The following is a 24116-nucleotide window of genomic DNA, read 5'->3' as shown; positions in this document are numbered from 1 at the left end:
TGTCACCTCAAGAAGGACCTGTTTGCCACAAAGTAGGTCCAGATATACAAAAAAAAGTGTAGCCGTGACTTTCTCCAATATAAGAAAAATTCCCAGTGTAGTATCACGAAGCGATACCGTCAACTGCAGTATTACCAGAATCCGGTTTTATGTTCGATGAGACAAAAGGGTGGAGAAATACCCTGCCCTCTTGTTCACTGGTACACACTGACACCATGAGTATGTGTCGGGGTACAACAAGACGATGGCGGATGTTTGAAATGTTGAAATATGGACCTTTTCAGATAACCGTGTTGTTCAAAACAACAACAACAACAACAACAATACTACTAATTATAATAATAGTTTTGCATTTTATGAAAAACTTATACAAGGACAACTTTTCCCTCTTGTGATGTAAAACATCGAACAATAAAAAACAATAAGTGGGGAACAACAAACAATTATTTAAACTGTGTCGCAAAAAGCAAAAAAACATCCAATGCATTCAGAGAATCGTTGGCATGACAAGAAATTTACAGAAGAAATAAAGTTAGAGGGGGGAAACACTTTAATTTTACTTCAAATGAAGGAGAATGTTATTTAAATCTCTTCTAATATTATTCATGCTCACTTACTTTTTATCTTTTAATTGTTCAAATTGAAAATATAATAGGGAAACAATTTATGAATGATAAAATGAGATTAAACCTCCTGAGCAAATAATCAAAGTGACTGTATATATTGAAGTGTTTTTTGTCTACAAAAGTCTCCAGTTGTACTTTATGGGGAACCAGATCTATATTGCCATGATTTTAATGAAATATTTGACAATTTGATGCACACAAACATAAGTCATTTATTTATCTCAAAATAGAGTATTTGTATAGGAATTGTTATAGCCTGATGAGCAAGAAAAGTAGTTTTTCATATTTCTAAACAAAAATATTCTAGACAAAAATATAATAATATGATTATAGCGGGTAAAATAATACATTAAAAAATCATGCAAAGGCAGGGCAAGAGTGTGCAATATTATTAGAGTACAGTATCGTTCAGAAGAGAGGACACATGTTTGGCATTGCACATGGGAAGCCCGACCCAAGCAGATATAGGAAAGAGAAAATCCCGTATATATCTATAGGCTAATATAATATCCGAAAACCGTTAACAATAAATAACATCTGAGTTTCAATTGGAAAGAAGAAAAATTCATCAGAATGAACAAAAGTTGTAAGTTAGCCATAAATATAGTTCAACCCAATAGAGCGTGGAGAGAGCACAAGGGGAAATATTTAAACGCATATCCTTGAAAGCAAAGTCATGTCAACAAATACACGTTGCTTAATTCTGAAGGCAGCATCATTAGATTTGAAGAAAAGTATTAACACTTATATTCAATCAAAACCAGAGAAAGGAGAACTGCAAGAAAAGAAAGCGATAAACAAAAGAGCAGCTTTTTCAGGACGATTACTTAATTAATATAGAAGCTGTTCCTACCTCAGAAGAATCATCACAATCTCCGAACGCATCAGCGAAGTCTGATGGACTTTTCCTCAGGGTCTGGTCAGCAGGCAGTGTGTTGTCATTGTAAGAACTCACGAACTTAAAGTCACTGGTTCGAGAACCTGTTGTCAGGTACGCGTCATAATTGTAGGCGCTGCGTAAAGTTCCTGTGCCGTCAACGTCTGCGTAATTAGGAGGGAGATACGCGCTGGGGATGGCAACTGCTCCATCAAACAACAGTCTGGGCTTACTCCTGCGACAGAACCTCACACCCAGGATGATGATGATGAAGGTCAGAAAAAAGGTGGACACGGACACCAGCGCGATGATCAGATAAGAGGTCAGTTTGGAGTTCTTCTCGTCATAAGAAATATCCTTCAGTTCTGGCACCTCAGCCAAGTTATCAGAAATAAGTAAATACATGGAGCAGGTGGCAGAGAGAGAGGGCTGTCCGTGATCCTTCACCGACACCATGAGGTTCTGTTTCATGCTGTCAGACTCAGAAATGTCCCGCTGGGTCCGGATCTCTCCGCTGTGGAGACCGATAGTGAAAAGACCCGGATCAGTGGATTTGACTATATGATAGGACAGCCAGGCGTTCTGCCCGGAGTCCGCGTCCACCGCGATCACTTTGGACACCAGAGAGCCTCCGTGTGCAGCTTTGGGGACCAGCTCGGTCATGAAGGAGTTGCCCTCCGGGGCGGGGTACAGTATCTGAGGAGAGTTGTCATTCACATCCGATACGAACACTGACGGTCACGTTGCTGCTGAGCGGAGGAGAACCGTTGTCTCTGGCCATCACGCACTTTAAAACTCCTGAACTGTTCATAATCAAATGACCTCACAGCGTACATCACCCCGTGTCTCCGTTAACGGAGATAGGAGGACACGCGCCGTTCACCACCCCAGGTAACAGAGAATAAACCACGGTACCGTTTTGTCTCCAGTCGGGGTCTCGAGCGGTAACGGAACATAACGTGGAGCCAGGTTTGTTATTTTCAGTCACATAAGCGCTGTAGGACTGTTCCTCAAACACAGGTGGGTTGTCGTTGATGTCTGCTACAGACAGCTGGACAGTTTTAGAGGAGGACAGAGGTGGAGAGCCCTCGTCAGTGGCAGTGATTGTAATGTTGTAATCAGACTCTAGTTCACGGTCCAGTTGTCCTGTGGTCACCAGAGAATAATAGTTTTTAATAGAAGGAACCAACTTAAAAGGGACGTGTTGCTGAATGGAGCAGCGGACCTGTCTGTTAGCCTCAGAGTCTCTATCCTGCACGTTGATGATGCCCACCTCTGTACCAGGTGACACGTTCTCAGGTATCGGGCTAGTCAGTGATTTCAGATATATAACAGGAGCGTTGTCATTTTCATCAGTTATCTCAATGATTAACGTTGCGTAAGAAACTAATCCCAGACCATCTTTCGCACTGATCTGCATTTCGTAGGATGATACTTTCTCGTAATCAATCGCTTCAGCTACTCTAACCTCTCCAGAATTTGAGTTTAAAGAAAACACGTTGCTATTTTCATCTGAAACATGGTCAAATCCGTAAGTAATTTCGCTATTTATTCCTTCGTCTTCATCATCAGCACTCACTGTGATCACCAATATATCCAGAGGAGAGTTTTCAGGCAGACTGGCTTTATAAACGGCCTGGCTAAACGCTGGTACGTTATCATTAGCATCCAGTACAGTGACGTGTATGACAACTGTACCTGATCTCTGAGGAGAGCCTCCATCAAATGCGGTGAGCAATAACATTATCTCCTTTTTGTCCTCTCTGTCTAATTCTTTGTCGAGGACCAATTCGCCATATTTCCTACCGCCAGATTTCGTGTTGACATTTAATTTAAAATGGTCATTCTGCTGAAGTAAGTAGCTCTGAACACCATTTTCTCCAATGTCTCCGTCATGTGCTTCTCCGAGAAGAAAACGCTCACCCTTGTCCGCAGATTCTTGAATTTCGATTTTGAGTGACTCCTCTTTGAATTGAGGTGAATTGTCGTTGATATCTTGAACGCGGATACTAATACGGTGCAGTTCTAGAGGGTTTTCCAAAACGAGTTCCTGTTTCAGGACACATGATGCCTTTTTCGCACAAAGCCCTTCTCTGTCGATCCTTTCTTGTACAATCAAGTCTCCGGTGTTGAGATTTATACCGCAGTATTTAACACTGTTATCTTCAGTATCGATACGGGCCTTGCGAGCAGACAGTCTCCCCACATCAAGTCCCAGATCCTTAGCGATATTTCCAATAATAGATCCACGTTTCATCTCCTCCGTTAAAGAGTAGCTCAGGTCTCCATAGACAGGGTGGAGGGAAATAAATATTAAAGCAAGGCCTGAAAGAAGCGCAAATCTGCTCCACCCCATTGTCACCTCAAGAAGGACCTGTACTGCCACAAAGTAGGTCCAGATATTTAAAAAATGTAGCCGTGACTTTCTCCAATATAAGAAAAATTCCCAGTGTAGTATCACGAAGCGATACCGTCAACTGCAGTATTACCAAAATCCGGTTTTATGTTCGATGAGACAAAAGGGTGGAGAATTACCCTGCCCTCTTGTTCACTGGTACACACTGACACCATGAGTATGTGTTGGGGTACAACAAGACAATGGCGGATGTTTAACATGTTGAAATATGGACCTTTTAGATATGTTCTCAATTATATGATGTATGTATATGTCTATATATATATATATATATATATATATATGCGTATATATGGGGTTACTCCTGAGTCCTGTCACTGTTTTGATGCAGAGAACAACCAATTAGAGGTACTAAAGATGACATGTGACAAATAAAGTGTTGCTTTTTATAGCGAGAATTTCCACTGAAACAAAGTGATGCCCGATGTTTTCTATTCCTCCGTGATTATTTTCCCGTTAAGACTGGGTATACAGCCAGGATTTCTGTACATTCCACACATATGCTAACAAATTTGATGATGAGCATTCATTGATACAAGACCTGCTTTGCACTCTTGCGAAGTAAAACATCGAAAAATAAAACACAATAACTGGGGAATAACAAACAACTATTTAAACTGTGTCGCAAAAAACATCCAATGTATTCAGAGAATCGTTGGCATGTCAAAACATTGACAGAGGAAATTCACTTCGAGGGAGGGTCCCTCCCGGAGGGACACTTTAATTTGAGGTCAAATGAAGTAGAATGTTGTTAAATGTTTTCTAATATTATTTGTGCTCACACACTTCCTCTTTTAATTGTTCAGATTGAAGATATAATAGAGAAAAATATTTATGAATGATAACCAATGAGATTAAACCTCATGAACATATATATTCAAAGTTACTTAAAGTGTGTTTCCATAAATCACAAACAGTGTGGTGACACAGATCTATTGCCATGATTTTCATGAAATAGTTGACAATGTGGATGAACAAATACATTAGTCATTTCTTTATCTCCAAATAAGGTATTCGTATAAATTGTTTCTACCTGATGAGCAAGACAAATTGTATTTACATAATAGTTAATGTTGTTGTCGTAAACATTAGTAAATAATAAATATTGTATAGCTTTACATATGATGATATTTTTCCCTGTTTTATGAATTGTCACACATTTTCAGAGAGGCTGCCATCAACTATTACACAGTCCAGCAAAATAAATTGCAAATAAAATGATAATAATAGAAGAGTATAACCTTTTGAAATCCACCCGATTGTTGAGGTTTTTCTTCGAAATGACATACCCAAACTAAAAAGGGTGTAGATCTGCAACCACAAAGGCTATTTGAATAATGTTGGTGTTATAATAAAGGCAATGTGAGCTTTTGTTCAGATGTGTAAATATTAGTATATATATGTTACTGGTTAAGAGTAAATAAAGATGAAACACAGCAAAAATAGAAGTTTCAGGTGTGCCTCGAGAAAAATAAATCAATTTGAGGATCATCTTTTGGAAGGATGCACATCAAAGGTTTAAACTAACCCAGCTAATAGCACAACTTGTGGAGGGTTTCTCTGTGAAGTTCGACTTTGAAAAAGTGAAGAAGAAAAATATTTAGACAGTTTTTAGTGAGGAGAATTTAGGCGAGGTCTATAAAATGTAAATTTGGGCACATTTGAGCACCATTTGTGCCATTTGGCTTTTCTCATGTACCAAACCATATATGTCACTTGTCTATAACTTATGGTGTTCAATACATCCAAATACATCAGTCTTTGGCTTGACAACAATAAACCAAAGATAAAAGAACGATAAAACTAAGTGGTGCTGTGCGCATGCGTCCTCTGCATTTTCCTCCTTGTCACTCCTGAGCTGTTACGCAGGCAGATATCTCCGCCGTGGAAGGGCGGGCTTAAAAAAACGACACGTCTTTGAAATCCTTAGAGCCAATAGAATCGATTGGTACCAAGAAAGTCAAGATTGACAGCACTGTGAGCCAAAGGAAAACAGAAAGGCGTCGCCATTTTTGAAAAGTAAAATCCGATAGGTTGAAATTAAACTTCCTTGCAGCGGTTTTTCCCCACTTCTCCAAATGTGTTTGACATGAAAGATAAACTAGTTTTGCAAGGTTCTTTGTCGAAATGAAATCTCATATTCTTCCATTTCAATGGAGAGATAATTTGAATTAATTTCCCTGTTGCTGCCTTTATTGTTTTTTACATCAATGATTATTAATATTCAATAAGTAGATAAATGAAGTTCATTAAAATATTCCCAAAGATGTGAGACCTGATCTTTGATTTTAAAACGGATTCCTCCAGTAATTATGGTATTTAAAACAAAAAGATAATGATGTTATACAATTAGTTTTCTAGTTGTGCACACATAAAGAAAAACCCGACCAAAGCAAATAAGAGAAGCAAAGAACTAATATCATATCCAAAAACTGTTAACGAGTAATAGCCTAACTACTGAGTTTGAATTGGAAAGAACTTGGAAAGAACTTGGAAGTTGAAAGTTAGTCATTCATGGAGTTCAGCACATGGAGAGAGCACAAGGGAAACATGTAAACGGGTTTCCTTAAAGGAAAGTAATGTCAACAAATACACTTTGATTAATTCTGACGGCAGCATCATTAAGTTTGAAGAAAGCAATTAACACGTATATTCAATCAAAAACACAGAAAGGTGAACTGCAGCAAGGGATAAACAAAAGAGGAGCTTTTTCAGAACGACTACTTATTGAATATAGAAGCTGTTCCTACCTCAGGAGAATCATCACAGTCTCCAAACACATCAGCGAAGTCTGATGGACTTTTCCTCAGGGTCTGGTCAGCAGGCAGTGTGTTGTCATTGTAAGAACTCGCGAACTTAAAGTCACTGGTTCGAGAACCTGTTGTCAGGTACGCGTCATAATTGTAGGCGCTGCGTAAAGTTCCTGTGCCGTCAACGTCTGCGTAATTAGGAGGGAGATACGCTGGGGATGGCAACTGCTCCATCAAACAACAGTCTGGGCTTTCTCCTGCGACAGAACCTCACACCCAGGATGATGATGATGAAGGTCAGGAAAAAGGTGGACACGGACACCAGCGCGATGATCAGATAAGAGGTCAGTTTGGAGTTCTTCTCGTCATAAGAAATATCCTTCAGTTCTGGCACCTCAGCCAAGTTATCAGAAATAAGTAAATACATGGAGCAGGTGGCAGAGAGAGAGGGCTGTCCGTTATCCTTCACCGACACAATGAGGTTCTGTTTCATGCTGTCAGACTCAGAAATGTCCCGCTGGGTCCGGATCTCTCCGCTGTGGAGACCGATAGTGAAAAGACCCGGATCAGTGGATTTGACTATATGATAGGATAGCCAGGCGTTCTGCCCGGAGTCCGCGTCCACCGCGATCACTTTGGACACCAGAGAGCCTCTGTGTGCAGCTTTGGGGACCAGCTCGGTCATGAAGGAGTTGCCCTCCGGGGCGGGGTACAGTATCTGAGGAGAGTTGTCATTCACATCCGATACGAACACACTGACGGTCACGTTGCTGCTGAGCGGAGGAGAACCGTTGTCTCTGGCCATCACGTGCACTTTGAAACTCCTGAACTGTTCATAATCAAACGACCTCACAGCGTGCATCACCCCGTGTCTCCGTTAACAGAGATAGGAGGACACCGGGGCGCCGTTCACCTCCCCAGGTAACAGAGAATAAACCACGGTACCGTTTTGTCTCCAGTCGGGGTCTCGAGCAGTAACGGAACATAACGTGGAGCCAGGTTTGTTATTTTCAGTCACATAAGCGCTGTAGGACTGTTTCTCAAACACAGGTGGGTTGTCGTTGATGTCTGCTACAGACAGTTGGACAGTTTTAGAGGAGGACAGAGGTGGAGAGCCCTCGTCAGTGGCAGTGATTGTAATGTTGTAATCAGACTCTAGTTCACGGTCCAGTTGTCCTGTGGTCACCAGAGAATAATAGTTTTTAATAGAAGGAACCAACTTAAAAGGGACGTGTTGCTGAATGGAGCAGCGGACCTGTCTGTTAGCCTCAGAGTCTCTATCCTGCACGTTGATGATGCCCACCTCGGTACCAGGTGACACGTTCTCAGGTATCGGGCTAGTCAGTGATTTCAGATATATAACAGGAGCGTTATCATTTATATCAGTAACATCTATTATAACTTGTGCGTAAGAGGTGAGTCCTAAACCATCTTTAGATTCTACTCTCATTTCAAAAGAACTGCTTTCTTCAAAGTCAATCACACCAGTTACTTTAATTTCTCCAGTTTTAGGATCAATAGTAAATACATTTACATCGTCATCAGACACAGGGCTTAAATCATATGTAACGTCTCCATTTACTCCTTCATCTGCGTCATTCGCACTAACAATAATCACGATGGTACCTGCAGGAGAGTTTTCAGGCAGACGTGCTTTATAAGCGGCCTGGCTAAACACTGGGGCGTTATCATTAGCATCCAGTACAGTGACGTGTATGACGACAGTACCGGATCTCTGAGGAGAGCCTCCATCGAAAGCTGTGAGAAGCAAATTAATCTCTTTTTGTTTCTCTCGATCAAGCTTGTTCTCCAGTACGAGTTCAACCTTGTTGCTGTCAACAGCGAGAATAAAGTTATTGTTCTTTTGCAGGTTGTATCTTTGAACAGCATTTTGACCAATATCTGCGTCGCGGGCCTCTTCGATAGAGAAACGATTTCCCTTTTCAGCGGACTCCCATATTTCCATTTCAATCAATTGCTTTTTGAATTTTGGCGAGTTGTCGTTTACATCTTGAATATGAAGACTTACACGATGAAGCTCCAGAGGATTTTCTAACACCAGATCTACTTTCACGACACAAGAAGGTTTCTTTCCACAAAGACTTTCTCGGTCCGTTCTCTCCGATGTGATCAAATCTCCGGTGCTCAGATTAATATCACAGTGCCGCTTACGAGTCCCCTCAAAATCAAAACGAGCCTTTCGGGAAGATAAGGTCCTCAGATCGAGACCGAGATCTTTGGCTATATTTCCAATAACAGACTCGCGTTTCATCTCTTCTGGAATAGAATAACTCAGGTCTCCATTAACGAGGTGCAGCGCTACTATGAAGGAAGCGATGCGGAGAACCAGGCGAAGCCACGAATATCCTTTGTCTCCCATCTGGATGAAATAAGGCGCATGTAGCTTCTTTGCCGGAGTGAAATGATTAATAAATCCCAAAAGAGTCAATAATCCAAAACTCCGCACCAGTGTTCACAAAAATATGTCCACGATTGAACAAATTCTCTCGGAAAATCCAACTGAGATCTACTCCGTCCTAGTGGGTGGAGTGGTGTGTGTTTATATAGTATGTAAGCCAACAGCGACACCGTGAGTCACGTGTTATCTTCACAGTTTTATTGTTAAATATGGTCGATTCATTATGCCCTTAATATCTTACTCTGACAACATTTTAAAAGGCACTATAACAGTCCAACGTCAATCATTTCAGCCACAGTAAAAAAGAGAGGCAAGGTTCAGCACCATGGACAGTGGTGGAAGAAATACTCTGATCCTTTTACGAGAAAGATAAACGTAATATGAAAAACTAAATATACTCCATAAGGGGCGCATCACACCAGACGACTCTCAAAAACGCGTCGCTAGCAAAACCATTGTTTTCCTATTTACGCCTTTCATGCGCACCTTTTAAATACCGCGCGGCGCTTTTTTCTAGTGTTTTTTAAGCGTGCATAAAAGTTACAATATTCTCAACTTTAAGCGTGAGGTGCGGAGTCGCACATCTCATCAATGTCACACTCGGCCAAGGCAGCCAATCAGATCAAGTAAGAGGCGGGCTTTCCTTCCTGTTTTCGTGTGGTATGAACAGCGGGAAATTCAAAAGAAAATGGAAAACTCTGAGGAGACAATAATATTAGCGGTATTTAATTACGAAGAGCTTTATAATTCTAAATCGAAACACGACTCCAACTGACTTCTGCTCTGCCGAAAGTACAACTGAAAGCGCTCGTCATCGAGACACAATTCGCGGAATAGATGGTGATATTCGTCGTACTCTTTCCTTCCTTTTTATATCGTGAACTCAAAACTTCTGCTTTTGAGGGGCTTTTTCTTCCTCCTCATCCCACAGCACAGCAAGAGCGTGACGTCTGCTTGAATCGTTTTTTAAATGAAGTTGTATCGCCCTTTTGCGCACACAGGCGCTCCACAGGCGCACCGGATGTTTTGCCCCGCAGGTTTTTTACAAGGTGTTTTTGAAGCGGCTGCGCTTTTACAAGTCGCGTCTGGTGTGATCGAGCCCTAATAACTTCTTTAAATTCCTGCATATTACATTTGTTCGTGGCAAAAGTGCCGAACTATATTCATTAAAAATATATTTAAAGTATCACAAGTTAAAGCAGCCGTGTTTCAGAAAAAGTTCACAGTGATATATCATGATATGAAAAATATTAAACTATTGAGAACGATGCACCAATATTCAAGCAGCAGTTCACTTTTGAAGCTGAAGATGTAAAATAAAATTTGTTAATTCATACGCAATATGTCCAACGGATCCCAGCATATTGGTTGGTCTCAGAAGTGTCATTTGAATCTTAATCTATAGATTATATATATATATATATATATATATATATATGTTATAAATTAATTGTATCTGACAAATAAATGTAGCGAGTTAATGTCATACAAGAAACTTTACACAACAAGTGTGTCGATGTTGTAAACTCAAACACACCCATTCATTGTAACTTCCTCATGTTTGGAGGTGTGTGATACAACTGAGCTCAAAGACATATCAAAGTAGTATTTACAAGGACATTACAATGTAAATAATGTACCTGTGTGGCTTTAATTCAGTCAAAGTGCCTTAATATGTTGGCTAGCTATGAACATATACTGCTGAATTTAAGACAAAGAAGCCGACATGCCTTTGGGCATCATACTGAAACGTAATATTCTACCCAAAATAAGATGAAATAAAATTACTCCTTTTGACTTAATTAAAAAACGATAAATTCATAAAACCAATAATAATAAAATAAGGAATGACATTCAAAGTGTATCTTTCTGACATAAGACCTGAAAATAATTCACACCAAAGGTATACAAGATATATTATGAATAGATTATGTCCATGAAATGCCAAGTGATGAGTCTGTTTTTGAAAGACAAAAGAAAACCTGTAATACATTTCCGGTATAAATCATGAAGTGAAAGGCAATGCAATAAAAACTTTAGCGTCAGCAATCACAAAACAATTGTGGAGGGAAAAACACACTGCAGACGGACAAATACTTTTTAAGAGGACTCAATGAACAAGTCAAACAATAGTGACAAGTAAATTACTTAGAAAGCTTCCTACCTCTACAGACGGCTCTATATCATCAAACGGGTCAGCGAAGTCTGATGGACTTTTCCTCAGGGTCTGGTCAGCAGGCAGTGTGTTGTCATTGTAAGAACTCACGAACTTAAAGTCACTGGTTCGAGAACCTGTTGTCAGGTACGCGTCATAATTGTAGGCGCTGCGTAAAGTTCCTGTGCCGTCAACGTCTGCGTAATTAGGAGGGAGATACGCGCTGGGGATGGCAACTGCTCCATCAAACAACAGTCTGGGCTTTCTCCTGCGACAGAACCTCACACCCAGGATGATGATGATGAAGGTCAGAAAAAAGGTGGACACGGACACCAGCGCGATGATCAGATAAGAGGTCAGTTTGGAGTTCTTCTCGTCATAAGAAATATCCTTCAGTTCTGGCACCTCAGCCAAGTTATCAGAAATAAGTAAATACATGGAGCAGGTGGCAGAGAGAGAGGGCTGTCCGTTATCCTTCACCGACACAATGAGGTTCTGTTTCATGCTGTCAGACTCAGAAATGTCCCGCTGGGTCCTGATCTCTCCGCTGTGGAGACCGATAGTGAAGAGACCCGGATCAGTGGATTTGACTATATGATAGGACAGCCAGGCGTTCTGCCCGGAGTCCGCGTCCACCGCGATCACTTTGGACACCAGAGAGCCTCCGTGTGCAGCTTTGGGGACCAGCTCGGTCATGAAGGAGTTGCCCTCCGGGGCGGGGTACAGTATCTGAGGAGAGTTGTCATTCACATCCGATACGAACACACTGACGGTCACGTTGCTGCTGAGCGGAGGAGAACCGTTGTCTCTGGCCATCACGTGCACTTTAAAACTCCTGAACTGTTCATAATCAAACGACCTCACAGCGTGCATCACCCCCGTGTCTCCGTTAACAGAGAGATAGGAGGACACCGGGGCGCCGTTCACCTCCCCAGGTAACAGAGAATAAACCACGGTACCGTTTTGTCTCCAGTCCGGGTCTCGAGCGGTAACGGAACATAAAGTGGAGCCAGGTTTGTTATTTTCAGTCACATAAGCGCTGTAGGACTGTTCCTCAAACACAGGTGGGTTGTCGTTGATGTCTGCTACAGACAGCTGGACAGTTTTAGAGGAGGACAGAGGTGGAGAGCCCTCGTCAGTGGCAGTGATTGTAATGTTGTAATCAGACTCTAGTTCACGGTCCAGTTGTCCTGTGGTCACCAGAGAATAATAGTTTTTAATAGAAGGAACCAACTTAAAAGGGACGTGTTGCTGAATGGAGCAGCGGACCTGTCTGTTTGTCTCAGAGTCTCTATCCTGCACGTTGATGATGCCCACCTCTGTACCAGGTGACACGTTCTCAGGTATCGGGCTAGTCAGTGATTTCAGATATATCATAGGGGCATTGTCATTTACATCAGTGATATCAATAATCACTTTTGCAACTGAAGATAGTCCATAACCATCTTTAGCTTCAACAAACACGTCATATTTCGATCCCTCTTCATAATCAATGTCACCTGTCACACTGATTTCTCCAGTTTTCTCATTGAGTGAAAACATATTTCGTGATTTATCAGACAGTCGGCTGAATTCATAAGTAACCTCTCCGTTGACACCTTCGTCTGCATCTGACGCACTGACAGTGATAACTGGCGTATTAATAGCAGAGTTCTCCGGTAACGTGGCTTGATAAACGGCCTCAGTAAAAACTGGGGCGTTATCATTAGCATCAAGTACAATGACGTGTATGACGACAGTACCGGATCTCTGAGGAGAACCTCCGTCTACAGCGGTGAGTAATAATTTCATTTCCTGCTGCTCCTCTCGGTCCAACTCTTTATCTAAAACCAACTCACCATAATTACTACCAGCATTTGTCTGACTACTGAAAAGAAAATGAGGATTTTGTTGCAAAATGTAGCTTTCAACGGAGTTCTTGTTTATATCGGCATCGTGTGCTGCATTTATACGATACCGAGCTCCTTTGGCAGCTGACTCTGTTATTTCAAGTTTAATAATATCCTTCGGGAAAAATGGTGCATTGTCGTTTATGTCCTGCACCTGCAGGGACAACCGGTGTAACTCCAGTGGGTTTTCTAATAGCAAGTCGAATTTAAGAACGCACGAAGGCTTTTCTCCACAATGCTCCTCTCGGTCGATTCTCTCCGCAACAATTAAATCTCCGTTTCGAAGGTTAATCCCGCAATAATGTCTGTCGTTTCCTTCCATGTCAACACGAGCTTTGCGAGCAGACAGCCTTCCCACGTCCAGGCCGAGATCCTTGGCGATATTTCCAATAACAGATCCGGGCTTGAGTTCCTCCTGTACAGAATAGCTCAGGTCTCCGTGTGCAGACTGCACCACAACAAAGAAAAAGACAAAGCCATAGCTTTGAACAACGCGCTTCCGAGTCATCATCCTCAGGCAGAACTACACACGTTAGAAGATGTTAATATCGAGCATTTAAAAGACCGCTATTCGATCAATAGATGTGCCTTCCCAGCATTAGTCGTCGGTGTTGAATGAAATATAGAACACAAGGCTGGTCCATCCAAATAATGGGTGGTGTGCAAAGCGCCTGAACACTTGACTGCTAGCTGGTCTATAGTGACACCGTGAGTATAACGGAAATATAGCAATATATTCTAAAATACATGATCCCAAACTCTTATGTTTCATGTATCAATAAAAATGCACTCGAATAAGGTACCAATAAGCAGTGTCACACGGAAGTATTGTGCAATTTTCTTTTTTTAATACAATGTGATGATGGTTCTTCGTGTGATATCATACTTTTAAAAAATCATCTTTAATTGCTCCGCTTTAAGGACTCCATATGGGATCATAATAAGATAACATTCCCCAACGATGTATGTAAAACAATGTCTGACCACTGATTGGTTCTGAATTGTTCCTCACTCATTTCTATATATCTATTAAAATGTAACATGAGTAGAAAAAACACACACACATATTCCATCGTTCATGTCCCTATAGCGTTGTAGATTTATTTCTGCGGTTAAATTCGAGGTAAGCTCTCAAGAGAGAGAGAGAGAGTCAGTCTGTCATGGAGTCATGAAACATAATATGTTCAAGAGATGTTGGCATTAGAGTCAACTGCGATAATTGCTTAAGCCTCACACATGGAGAAGCTAATTATTCTTCTTCATCTTGTTTTTCAGATGGCATCTCTGCCACAAGCTAAATAGGTTTTGAGTGTATAATATTTGTTTAAGTTATACTATCTATTGTACAAAGACTGAACATTACATTTTACAAATATGCAGTCAATGATATAACGTATTTGTAATAATAATAATATAAATAATAAATACAAATAAATGAATGTAGACAATAGTATCAAACGGAAAAAATGGTCCAGCAGTTTGAATGGAAAATCCTTTATGCAGTCATCCACCATGCGGAAGAATTATTTATTTTCTGTATATTAAAACGTTACCATACTTGTTTCACTGTCACTGAACGTTAGATTGTGAACTAATGGAGATAACTTGGTTATGGATTTTAATTATGCTATTGAAAAACAATCAAATACATAAAACTTTACTGATTGGGGATATAATTCATATATCACATGAATTATTTTTCTTTATTGAAGACCAGAGGTTTAACGTTATTTACAAAGTGAAGAATGTCAGAATAAAGAAAACTACAGCATACAACATCATTGTTGTCTAATGGCAAAAAAAGAAAGAAAACAACAGATGTATGTTGTCCTCAATGCATCAATAGAGCAAAAGCGCTGCTCAGCATCAGGGACAGGGGCACGAAGAAATACAGCTCCATAAAATGACACAGACAGCACAGCTTGATTGATAAGTATATAATCAGATAAAGAGACAAATAATCTGATCACAGTGTTATCTTTGACTTTATAAAAGAGTTGAACCATGCGTAAGCACAACTAACCGAAAAGAGCAGTGCGGGATGAGGAGAAGATGGAAAATCCTCGATGTTTCAATGGAAATAGTCAAAGATTGCTCTACAATATGAAATGTAAAGTCGTCAAATCACAAATGCTTGTTGAATCCTTTTTTTTTTTTTTTAACTTAAATAGTCTGACATTGGGAAATAACTCCCTTGAACTAAAAAAAAGATCACTTACTCTGAAACTAAAGAGACAACCAACTGCAATAATAATTAAAATGCTAAAACACCCACAGGAGGTAGGCATATACAATAGATATACAAAACACATTAAAATAGCAGCACCATAACTTTTGATTTGAACTGAATTCTCCAAAGAGAATTGCAGAAAAAAGTGCAGTGAACCAACAGCTCAAGTGTGTTGCAGCTAAATTGGCTGAATAAGTGAGAAAAATAGGCCAAAAGAGATGTGACACGTGTTCCTACCTCAGAAGAATCATCACAGTCCCCAAACGCATCAGCGAAGTCTGATGGACTTTTCCTCAGGGTCTGGTCAGCAGGCAGTGTGTTGTCATTGTAAGAACTCACGAACTTAAAGTCACTGGTTCGAGAACCTGTTGTCAGATACGCGTCATAATTGTAGGCGCTGCGTAAAGTTCCTGTGCCGTCAACGTCTGCGTAATTAGGAGGGAGATACGCGCTGGGGATGGCAACTGCTCGATCAAACAACAGTCTGGGCTTTCTCCTGCGACAGAACCTCACACCCAGGATGATGATGATGAAGGTCAGAAAAAATGTGGACACGGACACCAGCGCGATGATCAGATAAGATAAGAGGTCAGTTTGGAGTTCTTCTCGTCATAAGAAATATCCTTCAGTTCTGGCACCTCAGCCAAGTTATCAGAAATAAGTAAATACATGGAGCAGGTGGCAGAGAGAGAGGGCTGTCCGTTATCCTTAACCGACACAATGAGGTTCTGTTTCATGCTGTCAGACTCAGAAATGTCCCGCTGGGTCCTGATCTCTCCGCTGTGGAGACCGATAGTGAAAAGACCCGGATCAGTGGATTTGACTATATGATAGGACAGCCAGGCGTTCTGCCCGGAGTCCGCGTCCACCGCGATCACTTTGGACACCAGAGAGCCTCCGTGTGCAGCTTTGGGGACCAGCTCGGTCATGAAGGAGTTGCCCTCCGGGGCGGGGTACAGTATCTGAGAGTTGTCATTCACATCCGATACGAACACACTGACGGTCACGTTGCTGCTGAGCGGAGGAGAACCGTTGTCTCTGGCCATCACGTGCACTTTAAAACTCCTGAACTGTTCATAATCAAACGACCTCACAGCGTGCATCACCCCCGTGTCTCCGTTAACAGAGAGATAGGAGGACACCGGGGCGCCGTTCACCTCCCCAGGTAACAGAGAATAAACCACGGTACCGTTTTGTCTCCAGTCGGGGTCTCGAGCGGTAACGGAACATAACGTGGAGCCAGGTTTGTTATTTTCAGTCACATAAGCGCTGTAGGACTGTTCCTCAAACACAGGTGGGTTGTCGTTAATGTCTGCTACAGACAGCTGGACAGTTTTAGAGGAGGACAGAGGTGGAGAGCCCTCGTCAGTGGCAGTGATTGTAATGTTGTAATCAGACTCTAGTTCACGGTCCAGTTGTCCTGTGGTCACCAGAGAATAATAGTTTTTAATAGAAGGAACCAACTTAAAGGGGACGTGTTGCTGAATGGAGCAGCGGACCTGTCTGTTAGCCTCAGAGTCTCTATCCTGCACGTTGATGATGCCCACCTCTGTACCAGGTGACACGTTCTCAGGTATCGGGCTAGTCAGTGATTTCAGATATATAACAGGAGCGTTATCATTTAAATCAGTAACATCTATTATAACTTGTGCGTAAGAGGTGAGTCCTAAACCATCTTTAGCTTTCACTCTCATTTCAAAAGAACTCCTTTCTTCAAAGTCAATCACGCCAGTTACTTTAATTTCTCCAGTTTTAGAATCAATAGAAAATACATTTACATCGTCATCAGAAACGTGACCAAAGTGATATGTAACGTCTCCATTTACTCCTTCATCTGCGTCATTCGCACTAACATTAATCACGATGGTACCTGCAGGAGAGTTTTCAGGCAGACGTGCTTTATAAACGGCCTGGCTAAACACTGGGGCGTTATCATTGTGTTGTGGCGGTACAAGACCCCATTTTTCTTTTTGGGAATCCTCAAACCTTTAAACAAAAATCTCTTTTTTTTCTCTCCATCAAACTTTTTCCATAAATTCCCCTTGTTGGGGGGGTCCCGCGGGTGTTATTTTCTTTTCATTGGGAACCTTTCAAGGGCCAAAACCCCGGGCCCTGGCCCCTTTTAAAGAAACCCATTTTTAGCCGGACTTTCCCCCTTTTTTCCTTTCTTTCCCTTATCTTAAATTTTTTCTTTCCTTTACACCCTTTAATTTTGGACTTCATAAGCCCAGGTTTTTCCAAAAAAGATTACTTTCAAAAACAGAAGGCTTTAAAAGGACCCTTTCTCCTCCTTCCCTCCAAATTTTCAAAACTCCTTCTCAAGATTAATATACCTTTCCGTTAAGTCCCCTTTTATTCCAGGGGCCCTTTGGAAGGGGGAAAAATTTCCTTCAAATCAAACCGGATTTTTTCCCTTTTTTAATTAAAAAGAATTTTCATCTTTTCTGTGTAACCGGCTCCCTTAAAAATGCAAGGGTAAATTTTTTAAGGGAAGCATGCGAAAAGCCCAAAATTCCCTTTCCCCCCCTTTTTGATAAATTAAAGGGCCCTTAGGTTCTTTTCCCAGTAAGTTAATTTTTCCCAAAAAGTTTCCAAAAACCGCCCTTCCCAAAAATTGTTTTCCCCAATTAAAAATTTTTGAAAATTTCCTGAGACTCCCTCCTGTGGGTGGAATTTTGGTTTATTGTTTGGGAACCAAAGTTTAGTCCGGGGTTTTCTTTACAGAAAGGTTTAAAACCCCTTTTCATTAATCCCTTTTTATTTTTCCTGGACAACTTTTAAAAAAACAAAGGGCCAAAAGTTAACATTTCAGCCCCTGAGGGACCACCCTGGCTTTTTAAAGGGAAATACTCCGATCCTTTTTGGGAAAAATTTAAAATTTAATTATGAAAAACTTTTACACAACAAACGTTAAAACTCAAAAAACCATTTTTTTAATTTCCCTTTTGGGGTTTTAAATGGGGGCCGCTTTTTTAAAATGTTTTTAAAGGCTTCAAAAAAGTTAAAAATTCCCCAAAAATTTTAAAAGGGGGAAAAATAAAAATTCCATCAAAAAAAAAATCCCAAAACAATTTTAAAAGGGGGTTTCCTTTCCGGTTTTGTTTTGGAGCCCAGCCGGGTTTAAAAAAATGGGAAAAATGGAGAAATTTAAAATTAAAGATTTAAAAGAAACCCTTTTAATTTCCAAAACGGAAACATTTTCTCCTTTAAACGGGTTTTTGGCCGGTAAACTGAAATCTTGGGGGGCAAAATTTTGGTGAATGCCTTTTTTTATTTCCGGGGAAATAAAATTCGCCTTTGGGTTTCTTTTCCCCAGGGCCCGAAAGGGGCTCCCAACCATTTTTAAAAAAGGGTTTTAACGGGCCCCTTTTCCTGGGGGCCAGGGAAGGTGTTTGTTTCCCTTTGTTGAAAATCCAGGAAAATTTTTTTCCGGGGGTTTTTTGGGGTTTTAAAAGTGGACAATTAAAAAAAAGTTTTGGAGATCATAAAGATGGTTATTAAAAATTTTTTAAATTTTTGCAAAAAAAAAGGGGAAATAAAACCAACAAAAATTTCAACAATTCCTCAAAATAAAAAAGGTTCACAAATTTTAATTTAACTTTAAAGAAGGTTTTTAAAGTTTTCCAACTTTTTAAAAAAGGGGTTTTTAAACCCCCCTGAAAAAGTGCGTTTTTTGATCAGCCTTAATTTTTTAAAAAAATTTTTAATTTTTTTAACCCCAAAATTTTTAACATTAATTCATAAAAATTTTAATTTGGTTATAAAGGGTTTTTAAATGTTTTTTAAAAAATTAGTTTTTTAAAAAAATTTTTAAAATTTTTTATTGTTTATGCATTTTTTAATTAACCCCCGTTCCCCCTTTAAGCCCCGAAAATGTAAAAAATTTTTTAATTCATCAAATGCCCAAATGTTGGCTAAATGCCAATTGAATTTAAACAAAAATTTAAATATATAAATAATATTTAATAAATTATCCTTTTACTTAAAAAAACGTTTAAATTTATAAAAAACCCCAAAAAAATTTTAAATAAATGCTTCCCAAAAGTTTTTTGAACAAACCCCAAAAAATTTACAAACAAATTTTAAAAATTAAAAATTAAAGTACCTCAAATGTAGCCTTTTAAAACGTAAATGCCTAATTTTATCAGGGGAAAAATAAAAATTTTTCCGAATTAAGGGAAAAAAAGCCGACAAACCTTTGAGGATCAATGAACGTAAACTAAAAAAATAAATTACTTAGAAAATTCCATTAAAAACCGGCCCAAATTTTTTAAAAAAATACAAATTAAAAAAGGAATTTTTTTTAAAGTGTTTTTCTTTTAAAAAACCAAAAAAATTAAACCCCTGGTTAAACCGGTTTTTAATAAATTGTAGGGGGCAAAGCCTGTGGAAGTTCAAAAAATAGGGGGTTAATGTCCCCAAAAAAAAAGTTTGGGTTTTTTTGGGAAAAACCCCCAAAAGTAATAATTTTTTAAAAAAGGTGGGAAAAAACAAGGGGAATCAAAAACTTTGGGCTTCCGCAAAAAAAAACCCAGGGCACCTCAGCCAAGTTATCAGAAATAAGTAAATACATGGAGCAGGTGGCAGAGAGAGGGCTGTCCGTTATCCTTCACCGACACAATGAGGTTCTGTTTCAGCTGTCAGACTCAGAAATGCCCCGCTGGGTCCTGATCTCCCCGCTGTGGAGACCGATAGTGAAAGACCCGGATCAGTGGATTTGACTATATGATAGGACAGCCAGGCGTTCTGCCCGGAGTCCGCGTCCACCGCGATCACTTTGGACACCAGAGAGCCTCGTGTGCAGCTTTGGGGACCAGCTCGGTCATGAAGGAGTTGCCTCGGGGGGGTACAGGATCTGAGGAGAGTTGTCATTCACATCCGATACGAACACACTGACGGTCACGTTGCGGGAGCGGAGGAGAACCGTTGTCTCTGGCCATCACGTCACTTTAAAACTCCTGAACTGTTCATAATCAAACGACCTCAGCGTATCACCCCGTGTCTCCGTTAACAGAGAGTAGGAGGACACCGGGCCCCGTTCACCTCAGGTAACAGAGAATAAACCACGGTACCGTTTTGTCTCCAGTCGGGTCTCGAGCGGAACATAAAGTGGAGCCAGGTTTGTTATTTTCAGTCACATAAGCGCTGTAGGACTGTTCCTCAAACACAGGTGGGTTGTCGTTGATGTTCTACACTCAAAAAGTTGGTCTAAACAGTATTTAAAGTAACTGAAATATAAATCTAAGTTTTCATTCCACTTCAAAATAAATATTTTTGTAACCTGAATTCAAATCAAGTAAACTTGATTGGATCAGAATATGTGCACTCAATCTTAGCATGACATTTAAATTAAACCTGTTTAAAGTAAATACATCATATATTTATCCATCCATATACATTAAATACAACACCAGTTCAATCAATGAAATTTGATTATTCCATTAAGTCTATTTAATTGTTTCACTGATTTAATTGACCAACAGAGCAGGACCATTCTTCATCCAGACGAGCAACAGACCTCATGGAAGGACGAGTTTGGTAAGCTTTTATCCGTTTTAGTTAACTGAAACATTATTAGATGTCCACTGAAGGGTAACTTAGAATAGATTTCTGAAATAACGTTTCTTTTCATTAACAGTTATCGCTTTGTAACTAGCTAACATTTAGCAAATGATTTACAATCAGCTGGGTACCTGGCTGAAAATATCGAAACACCATAAATATGCATTGCTTTCAATGGTATCAAATCCTGCAATTTGCAGTCTTGTATTTTATTTTACGTCAGGTGCTACATTAAAAATGAGCTCTGCAGCATGATTTACAGTTGTTGACGAGATTTGGGTAATCTGTTAACACAAACGATTCATGCCCGATTAACATTGATCTCGTGAATTGTATGACATGCATAACCAGCGCTGGACATTTATTCACGTTTAGCACTCAACAATGAGAAAAAAGAGGTTTTGAGAATATTGTAAAAACCTTTATTTCAAGAAACACAGCTGCTCAACAGGCCCAATCAACTATCAACAATGTAACATTGCAGAGGTTCAGAGCAGCTTAAGAAACACTGTTTCAGTTTACAGAATAAGAGGTTCAGAGCAGAATAGTCAAAGAGATGCAGCTTTCATGCTGTTAGATAACTGGTAAGATTCGTTACATTGTGCAGCTCTTTAGATCTCACGTGAAGTCCAGTATTTCAGTCCCAGGACTTGAACAACAGACAGGAAACTAGTTATAGTTATAAATTAAAAAGTTAAAATGTTTCAGTTTCAATTATCTGATGAATAGTTTACATTCTTAGTTGTGATGATACATTCTCTTAAACCTCTTCTCACAGCTTTGAGCATCTTATTAATGGAAATTTTTAATGCAATATATAATAACTCAATGCTCTTTTTTGTTACTTTTCAGGTTAATCAAATTCATGATAACTATGTCTACAAACAAGTTCATGGCAAACACAGATACTTGCAACCATCTTTCAGAAAACACTGCTAAAGAAGATTACATCATGAAGCCTGTATGAACTTTGCCATTTAGTTGACACTAAGATACTGTCAAACATGGAACAGAACAAAGTCAAAAATCTAGATATGTTTGTTAACAGGTAATCTAAATAATAAGAATAATCAATCATTAAAGGTAACCAACAGAGCATGAATCAAAACAATAGTTTTGTTTCTTTTCAAATTTGATTATATGGTTCCTGTTGTCTAATAAATTTGAATATTAATGTATTTCCTACCTTCTAATTTCTAAATGATATTTAACTAATGTTTAACATGTTCAAAGGAGTTGGGTATCTTCAGTCAATAGTCATGTGTTGTTTATAAAACAATCCACAGTTTTTCAGTTCTTCACAAAGACAAGTTAATAGTGAGAGAAATTCACAGCATGTATCATAAGGTTAGTTATCTGTTTTGAGATGCTAGGTCTTTCTCTTCTTTTGTGTAGTGTTTTTATGATAATCAAAATATTCTCTGTTAAATTGCATGTGATGACATAAAAGACGAAACGTGAACTGTGTTACCCCAATGAGGATGATGAAACTCTCATCAGGAATACATGGTAAGTGATGTTATTCCTCTGGTCTTGACTACTGGGTACTTTGTTGGAATCTTTTAGATTTAAGCATGTCAATTTGTGGTTTCGATGAACAAAAGAAAGGACAGTACCATGGACTTCATGTGTAAAGGTGATGCAGAAGACCTGAACATGTCAGTGGTGATCGAGGTGTTGAAGAATAGTTTCTTGGATTTTCCATGCTTTTTGACTGACATGTCTCACATGAGTAACAACAAATTCACATTTGAGTTCAGAAGTGATGAACTGAGCAATCTTTTCCTAGTTCAAGCATTAAAAAGATGCTCCATAAATCACATAGGTCTGAAGGTATGTTTTACATTTTATTTTAGATCTTAAGAGGATTGTCTTTTCTCTACTTAAGGAACCAAAACAAACTTTAATTTATTGACATTTGCTCATAACAATATTTGTTAGATAGTATTTCAGACAAAGTCATGTCAAGACATTCTCACTGATGCCTAATGTTTGGTCAATATATTCATGAGTGCCCTTTATCCAGAAGCTCAAATGTGTTCATTTAGTGATCAGCAAAAAACCTGAAGAGTTGTGATGTTAATAAATGTTTAATGAAATAAATGTTTGACTTTAATTGATGCATGTGAGCAAAATTATGTAGTTCAATGAAACTTAACAAATCAATTGTATACTATAAGTGCAATTTAATTGATTTAATGTAACAATTTATTCATGTGAATGAACAATTAAGAAACGGATTAAAATATTAGGTTAATCAAATACATTGGTTGCATAATTGAATGCAATAATTTTAACTTGGTAAATATTCTTTGAAAAGAACTGAAAGTACAGGAGGACAGATTTGAGAGCTCGTCAGTGATGATTGTAATGTGAAATAGTTCAGTCCATTGTCCTGTTCCAAATAAAATTTTTAATAGAAGGAACCCAAATGGGGCGTTTTAAGGAGCAGCGGTGTGGCCCTCAGTCATCCAGTGTTGAAAGATTTCACCTCAGACCAGGGGACACGGTTTTCCCGGGTTGGCTGTGGGCATTCAGAGAATAATAGTTTTTTTAATAGCCAGGAACCATCTTGACAAGGGACGTGTTGCTAATCAGCACCTGTCTGTCTTTCTCAGAGTCTCTATTTCAGCACGTTGATATGCACACCTCGTACCATGACACGTTCAGGTACAGGCGTCAGTGATTCAGATAACCCCGTAAGGGCGTTATCATTTCATCCAATGATATCAATAACCTTTCTCTGAAAACTGTCCATTTAACATCTTTGGCAATCAACCAATATACCATATGTCACTCCTAATAATCAAAAGTACCTGTCACATTTCTGTTTTATCATTGTGAAAATCTTGTATCGTTATCAGACAAGCTTATAGAAATTTTCCGGACACCTTCGTCTGCATCTAACTGACAGTGATAACTATTAATACAAGGTTTAAATGTTTAAACGGCCTCAAAAAACTGGGGCGTTATCATTGCATCAGAATGACGTGTATACGACAGTACCGGGTCTCTGAGGAGATTACCGGGGGAGAATTTAAATTTTTCTCCCCTCAACTCTTTTTAAAACCCAAACCATAATTCCCCGCATTTTTCTGAAATGAAAAAAAAGAGTTTTTTAAAATTAGCTTTAAAGCTGAATTTCCCTCGTCCTTTATAGAACGAGCTCCTTTCAGCGACTTATTTCCTTAA

General features: G+C 39.4%; 2 protein-coding genes and 2 pseudogenes across 2 annotated transcripts; all 4 read right to left on the bottom strand.

The window, feature by feature from the left end:
- Positions 1–1449: 1449 nt before the first annotated feature.
- On the bottom strand, positions 1450–3859 carry LOC130209305 (protocadherin beta-15-like; annotated as a pseudogene).
- A 2780-nt stretch (positions 3860–6639) lies between these two features.
- Positions 6640–9049, bottom strand: LOC130209304 (protocadherin gamma-A11-like; annotated as a pseudogene).
- Positions 9050–11210: 2161 nt separating this feature from the next.
- On the bottom strand, positions 11211–13643 carry LOC130209303 (protocadherin beta-15-like). Its single transcript, XM_056438865.1, has one exon. It carries the CDS (start codon positions 13641–13643, stop codon positions 11211–11213), a length of 2433 nt encoding a protein of 810 aa, XP_056294840.1.
- A 1897-nt stretch (positions 13644–15540) lies between these two features.
- Positions 15541–20302, bottom strand: LOC130209302 (protocadherin gamma-A12-like). Its single transcript, XM_056438863.1, is given in 5 exon segments — positions 15541–15549; positions 15600–15947; positions 15950–17276; positions 20213–20275; positions 20277–20302. Coding segments are annotated over 5 exon segments (1773 nt in total).
- Positions 20303–24116: the final 3814 nt, after the last annotated feature.

Source organism: Pseudoliparis swirei, chromosome 19 (genome assembly GCF_029220125.1).
Source record: "Pseudoliparis swirei isolate HS2019 ecotype Mariana Trench chromosome 19, NWPU_hadal_v1, whole genome shotgun sequence".
NCBI lineage: Eukaryota > Metazoa > Chordata > Actinopteri > Perciformes > Liparidae > Pseudoliparis > Pseudoliparis swirei.
The sequence above is the reverse complement of the archived record's forward strand: the minus strand, read 5'-3'. Positions and strand labels throughout refer to the sequence as shown.